This window comes from Elephas maximus, chromosome 20 (assembly GCF_024166365.1).
Source record: "Elephas maximus indicus isolate mEleMax1 chromosome 20, mEleMax1 primary haplotype, whole genome shotgun sequence".
NCBI lineage: Eukaryota > Metazoa > Chordata > Mammalia > Proboscidea > Elephantidae > Elephas > Elephas maximus.
In genome coordinates, this window is record NC_064838.1 from 47,122,558 (window position 1) to 47,130,069 (window position 7,512).

The 7,512-nt window shown below is 43.0% G+C and overlaps 1 protein-coding gene across 10 annotated transcripts in view; it reads left to right on the forward strand.

Moving 5' to 3' along the window:
- Positions 1–6,621, forward strand: part of NKTR (natural killer cell triggering receptor) — a 59,627-nt gene extending 53,006 nt beyond the window's left edge. For 7 of the 10 annotated variants that reach the window (XM_049863441.1, XM_049863444.1, XM_049863449.1 and 4 more), the window contains 4 exons: positions 843–938; positions 1,653–1,709; positions 2,219–2,323; positions 3,818–6,621. In XM_049863441.1, the coding sequence (XP_049719398.1) occupies positions 843–938; positions 1,653–1,709; positions 2,219–2,323; positions 3,818–3,896 (337 nt within the window). In that variant the 3' untranslated portion in view covers positions 3,897–6,621. The remainder of the gene's footprint in view (positions 1–842; positions 939–1,652; positions 1,710–2,218; positions 2,324–3,817) is intronic. The other 3 variants (XM_049863442.1, XM_049863445.1, XM_049863443.1) reach the window with 2 other exon arrangements.
- Positions 6,622–7,512: the final 891 nt, after the last annotated feature.

Below are 7,512 nucleotides of genomic sequence, written 5' to 3' on the forward strand. Positions count from 1 at the left end.
TAATAGCCAAGCTCTTAACCACTACACCACCAGGGTTTCCAAGAGGGGTAGAATTTTTCTATTTAAGTTTTTTGTTCTTTTATTAAATATTAAGTAGGTATAAAAAATAAAACAGACAACTAATATTAAATAAATGCATATAAAAATAATATTAATGAATATTCAGTGTAGCTGTCATTTAGCTTAAAAAATAGAAGATTAACGTACCTGATGTAGCCCTATCCAGTGGCACCCTCCTTTCCCTCCTGTCTCCTAGAATTAGCCATTTTTCCCAGTTTTTGTTTATCATTTTGTTTTTCTTTATAGTTTTATCACAGATGTTTCTGTCCTGATCGAATGTCGTTTTTGCATGTTTTCGAACTTTGTATAAGTGGAATTCTATTTATATATCTATAGGTGTTCTGCGCTTGTCCTTTTTTAATTCAGCATTATGGTCTGGAGATACATCTCTGGTGAAACATGCAGATGTAATTCATTCTTTTTCCTTCTTCAGGACAGTTCATTATATGTCTCTGCCTTAATCTTTTTTTAATCCATTCTGCTGTTAATAGAGATTTGGATCATTTCCTTTTTTGTTAACTACAGACAGCGCTCTGTGAGCATACCTGTACCAGCCTTTCCTGGTTTCTCTTTATGTCATTCGGTCCGATTTAAGGCCCTAGCTGTTTTTGGATTACCTCATTAGCTGTCACTGTCACACCTGCTGTGAGGAGCTCGTGAGAGACCTTTCCAAAGACCTTAACTCTTGTGTTTTTCCCTTCCTGCCCAACCAGTAATTAATTTTAACAGCTTGGTGTGTTAATGTAATTCTTTTTCTTTTTTCCACTGTTAATTAATTGTAGATCAAGAAGCTACTCAAGAAGTCGGAGCAGAGGATGGTACAGCAGAGGTCGAACAAGGAGCCGGAGCAGTTCCTACCGCAGTTACAAAAGTCACAGGTGAGCTCGTGATCCCCGCCCTGCATCGTGGCCTCCAGCCTGTCTGCCTTTCTAGGCTTCACAGACAGGGTTGTGTAGCTGTTGAGGAGAATCCTGTCATCGCTTTACATCACACTGGCCTGTTTTCTCATCAAGCCCTTTTTTTCAAAGAGCCACACAACTCTTCTGGGTATTCCCAGGAGGGGATCTTACCAGAATGAGCAAGAGAAGTAGTAGAAATATTTAAAGAAGGCCCTGACCCCTACCTTCACCTCCCCACCAGTACATCTTCCTTAACCTAAATTCACACTTGCAGTCCTCTCTTGACTCAGAAATTGGGATAAGAAAATCTTAAGAGAGGGGACCAAAAGCAAGAAGTATATTGTGGGGGGTGGGGTTGATCCAGGTTCTGGTTCTCCCTGCTTCTTTCTCTCTGTGGCCTCTGAGGCGTTGTCCACTGCTGCAGGCTTAGCTTGGCTTACGAGTGTCCTCCCTGTCCAGGCCTTTTCCTCTCCCACCCAGTGCAGAGCCTCGTAGAAGAATTGTATAAAACTCCATCTTTCTTATGAAGTCCAATTAAATCCAATACACTTTTGATGTGAAAAAAAAATCAACACAGGTGGTGGATTTCACTGTGTTTTCACTCTGATGGACAAAGAAATGTCTAGATTTTTGATGGTCCTGTCCTGCCATGATGATCCACAAAGTGGTGCTCTTTTGTGTGGTTAATTTTAGGACATCCAGCAGGAGCAGATCCAGGAGCAGCTCGTATGATCCCCACAGTCGGTCCAGGTATGGATGGGGATCAGGTAGAGATCTGTGGGGGGAGAATTGAAAGGTGTGTCTTACAAACTATTAAAAGTGTTGTATCTTATTAAATAACTTGAACACGTCTATTTGTCTCATGAAATTGTACCCTCTATAAATGAGATCCTTTTGACAATTTTTATCTGTTGGCCCATTGTACTCAAGTGTCAAAAGTGACAATTGATATCAAATTGTAATGGCAGGTATTTATTGAATATAATTGGGTAATAAGATCCACCAGCCTCAGTCAAACTAACACAGTGTTAATTTTGTGGTATTTTTCACTGCCAAATTGAAATGAACGTTTTTCTGTTTAATATGGTACCTGATTTGGGACAGTTGTTAAATGTTTCTAGTGCTTGTTATGCACATGGGTCCTCACACTGTCAGACGGTGCCCACGTTCTAAGCCAGAGCACTCTTAAGATCCTCTACCCAAATGGGAACATACAGGTATTTCAGTGGAAAATTTAGTGTGTGTTGTTGCTGTTAAAGCAGGTCCTACACTTATGATAGCTACTATAGCAGGAGTCGAAGTCGCAGCAGAAGCCAGAGGAGTGACAGTTACCACCGAGGCAGAAGTTACAATAGGCGGTCCAGGTAGGTCGCTATCCGCTAGAACACTGCAAGTCCTGTGGGCATTGGTGGGGAATGACGGGCTGCTGGTGGAAGGAAGAGCACAGCCTTCTCAGACAGAGATACTTCTTGCTCTTCCTGAATTTCAGCAGCCCACAGGCAGCTTCTGAAAATGGCCTTTGTACTAAGAGTTGCTAGGTAATGTTTGCTGGTTATTGTTAATGTTTGAGTCTAAAATGTATCTTTACATATTCACGTATCCTTGGACAAACATTTGTTTTGGGAGGAGTAAAGAGAGAAGGCCACCAAACCATGGTCCACTTCCTTAAATAAGGGTAGTTGTAGGAAATAACAAAACCAATTTGTCCTTTTTTTAAATTAAAAAAATCTAACGTACAGATGTCATAATCATTTGCCTCAGAAGGAGGATTGAGATTTATCCTTCTAGTTATTTAGTTTGTGTGTATGTGTGTGTGTGTATTCAGCTAATAGTGCAAGTCTTTTTTGTGACTTTGTAGTGTTGCTATTCCTGGTGGCATCTGGCCTTGTCTTCCCCCATCCATTGCAGCTACAGTGATTCTTGTCAAGCGTCGGTGTGCTTTGGACACTCTTGAAACTCTTCAAGGACTCCCCCCACCCTCAGAGTCATATCCAATCTCCTTAGCGTTGCATGCAGGGCCCCTCCACTTACCAACCCCTGCTCAGGCTCATTCTGGTGTCTCTCATTTGATGTGCTGGAACCTTCTGCCTGGAAATACACATGCTGACTTCACCATCACTCCTCCTGCCCCTTGAAATGGCCAGTTCCCGCCAACCCTGCAGGTCTCCACAGCAACCCACCATCCCTGGGAAGCCTTCCCTGACTGCTGAGCCTGGGGTACAGCCCTTCCATGTACTTCTGAGGCAGGCTTTGCTCCTCCGGGGGCTCGTCTTGCCTCCAACTTGTTTGTCTTGCCCGTTATTCTCGACTATGCTTGAGCCCCAGGGCACCAGATTTTGTCCACTTTTTTTGTCCACAGCCCCTAGCAAAGTGATTGGCTCTCAGTGAATATTTTTCAGAATAACTGAATGATGACCATAACCGGGCTCTCTTGACTCTCAGTGTCACAGTGGTCCTGTCCACAGCTGGCCCCACCCCCAGTCCTCATTGTGCGCACTTTGATTTCCTCATCTGTAACCAGCTCTTATCCATGTGCCTTTTACCCTTTACTTCCTTGGACAGCCTTATCAAACACAGACGTTCAGGTTAGGTACCATGGAAGGTTATTCTGCTCATTGGCATGAATGGATTCCAGATCATTTCCCCAGATGTGATATTTATTTTATCTTAACCTTGACACTACTACCATCTGTCATTTAAAACATCTTTGAAAAGTCCACAGTGTCACCACAGTCAGTACCCTACTTGTCAACCCACTTCCGTAGTGTTTTCAAGCCACTCATATCAAAAAAGGAAACTCTAAGAGGAATTCAGAGAGTTGCCATTTTAAAGGATTTTGCTTATTTGTTTTGTTGTAGATCTTATGGCTCTGACAGTGAAAGTGACCGGAGTTACTCTCATCACCGGAGCCCCAGTGAAAGCAGCAGATACAGTTGAAAATGCCCTTTTTTTGATACTAATTATATCTTATTTGTAAATATCTGGTGACTTAAAAGTTTAAAAACTTAATGGCAGTCTGCTGTTCTGTTTCAACATTAGAGATGAAATTTCAAGGGGGTAGACATTTCTTGTTACCCATTCATGTTCATGTATACAGACGTATTTAAAATAATACAGACATGTCTCCTAGAAATATTTGTGTGCCACATTTTACAGTAGCCAACTATGGAAACAAATTTCATTTTCTTGAATCAAGAAATCCTGAAATTTACCTAAGTGTGATTTACAGTATTATTTTAGATAGACTGTTTCTCTCCATCTCTTGTATTCCTTAGAATACAGATTCTTTCCCCCCGGTTTTCAGGTTTCAGCGTATATGCTGCCAAGCACAGAACTGTGAAGGAGAACTGTTGAAGGCGGCCAAATATTTATATACCAATTACAGAGTCTTGTGCATATGTGCTCTTAAAAACAAACCACCCAGAATTGATGCTGATGGTAGCCAGGAGTATGAGGCATGGCTCTGGGGTTCGAAACTCATTCCTGACTTCTTGGCTGTCTCAGAGAATCAGGGGAGTGGCCATCATATAACCCACCGTCTGCATTACTTCAGGCTAGAGGGCAAGGTTAGGAAGAATAAATCAGCCTTAATTATAAATACCTGCACTGTCTCTAAAGGCTTAATGCTTTGTTTGCTACCAGAATGCTTTAAATACTATCAGAAATTTAGGGTTGTCAAAAGTAATCCCGTTCCAGTTGATGCTTTGGTGCTTGGTGCGTTTTGGTGCCTCTTTAAGCATTGTTCTTATATATTATACGTTAGGATCCCGTAAGAGAGCAAAATGAAGTGTATTTTTTTTGATTCACTAGTACCCAAAATGGCTCCATCTGAATTACCTTCACTTTGAATATTTAGGGAGCTTCTCCCAAGCAGAGATATGGGCAGGGGGTCCCCTGGAACAGGCAGGATTGGTGTAGTCGGTGCTGTGGCCACCCAGGTCTGTTGTGCATAACTGGTGTGTCTGCCTCTAGAAGAGTAGATTAAGGAACGAACTTCAAAAGTGACATCAAAATCTAACTACCACCATCCTGGGGACATTTTGTAGGGTTTTTCAGCATTTCAGGTAAGGGGTATTCCACAACACCAAGGAAACTGTTCAGAGCACCAGCACATCGCTCCCGCTTCCTCTGTGACCCCCGCCGGCTCCACAAAGCCTGGCATGACATGAGGAACCCAGGACACCAGGCAGGGGAGAGGGTGTAGGTACTGCATAAGTTAGACATTTCCAAGGCTTTGGGTGGTTCCTCTAAAAATAATTTGAGCTGTAAAGACTGGTAGGACTTTTCAATCTTCAGCTTGATTTTTCCCCCAAGTGTACTTAATCACCTTAGTGCCACTTTAATCCACGTAGGCGGAAGAAATTCACGTTGGATGTTTGTAGAACTCTGTCATCTACCTCAGGCCCTGCCTGGTGTATTTGGGAAGTAGAAGGGTCCTCAGGTGGGGGCATGTGACAGCCCTTGGTGGATGGAGGGGTGACTTCGGGTGAATTAAAACCATTGTCCATGATAAATTGCATAAACAGGGTTAGGTTGTCAATTGTTTGCCAAGTTGATAGGCAAAACTGCATTAGAAGACAGGACCTGAGTAAACAGTACTTGCAATCAACTCGAAAACAAGGTGTGATTCATGTTAAGGGTTTTCAAAAGCGGCCTGCAAAGGAGAATATTGCTTTAACTCATTGGTGAAAAAACTCACTCAGAACCCAGACAGAAACTGCCAAATCTTAATTAGGTTAAGAATAAGTTACCTTCGGGCAGTGTAGTGGTTTTCTATTGCTGTGTAACAAATTAGCCCAAATTTAGCAGCTTAAAACAACCCCTGCCTATTAACTGGCAGCTGTGTGGGTCATGACTCTAGCTGGCATGTTATGGCTGGATCCTCTGCTCAGAAGGCTGAAACCAGGAGTCATCAGGGCAACTTTCCTTTCTGGCTGTCAGGTGAGAGCCTCTCAGGTCCTTAAGGCCACCCATGTTCCTTCCTTGGGTGCTCCCCTCCATCTTCAGACCATCAATGGCCTGTCAAGTCCTTTTCTTTCTCACACTTGAATTTCTCCAACTACCGCTTGTTTTAAGGGTTCATGTGATTAGATCAAGGCCTCCCAAATAATCATTATTTTAAGGTCAGCTGTGCCATATAACATAATGGAATCACAGGAGTGACACTATATTCACAGGCTCCAGGGATTTGGGTGTGGAACTGAAAGGGGGGGTACATTTTAGCATTCTGCCTACCTCAGGCAGTAACTTTGCCCATCTCAGCTGTGGGTATAATTTTAACCTGAAAAGGGGGGCCCTAGAAGCCACCTTTGTTTTCTCCCTGAAAAGGACAGCCCTCAGCTGCAGCATTCAGCTTGTGTGTTTACTGAAGTGAACTACAGGAAAAGCTTTTCTTCCTAAAGTGGACTCTTCTGTATTTTGAAGTTATTTTTAATAAAACTGAATCACGTTATGTATTGTGCTTCTTAATAGAAAAGGCATTATTGAGCTGTTTTTGTAACGTCCTGTTTACTGCAAACGAAATACGATAGCTTGTAGGGTTCAAAACTGTAGAAAATACTTTTGTACATATTGCCAATGTCTGATTTGTATACACTCCAATTAGATTTCCCTACAACTTGGAAAGGGGACCTTGTAGAAATTAAAGCCTGTACTTAAAGATCTGAGTCTGTATGTCTCATCTTTCAGTATTCACCCAGAGTTCAAATAGTCTTTCTGAAATGGAAAGGGAAACACTGAGTCTCTGCTGACCCAGCCAGTGAAAAAGCCTTCCTCTCTCTGCAGCTGATTTCCTTCTTCTAGCTGTGTGTTCTGGTGGGGCAGGAGGGGAAGCCAGAGAGAACTCCGGGCAGAGATGTCACCTCCACAGATAAGCATTAATGGTGCTTGGTCTTCTCCCCACTGGAAACTCCAGATTTTCACCAGGCTTTGTTGTCATTGTCCAGCTGAGGTGCCTGCATTCGGATGTCTTTGCCGAGGAAGGAACATGTCCCATCCCATCTGTGAGTCTGCCTCAGGACAGTACATTTACCTGCTAACCACCTACAGCCTCCACCCTCCCCTCCCTAACCACAGTTCACCAGGCAGACGCACATCACTCAGTCCAGGAGAAAACACACACAGATATTTTTAGCATCCACATGAGAATTTGCAGGGCAAGTACAATTAACTTTTGTTTTCTCAGAACTCAGAGGAATTTGTATTTTCTTAGTGACTACCATATAACTTCCCACAGTAAGGCTTGCAGACATCCAGTTTTCTAAATCGAGTTAACAGTAGACCCCCAAGTTGGGCAACCCCTGAAAATGGTCAGATCTGACTCCATGGCTTGAAAATGTGGGGCCTGTTTGCTGTGGGAGAACCCCTAATGAGGGTCCTTCGTGGTCTTAACATTTTTAGTGAGCTCTAGGATCTTTACCCACATCCTGATAGCAATGATCAGTTGGGCAGAGTTGCGGGCCGGGGGCGGGTATGTCAAGGGCTCCTTTGGTCTTGACTATTGCTCTGAATTACCCAGGCTTTAAATAGGTAATAGAATCCAAGGAAAATGCCC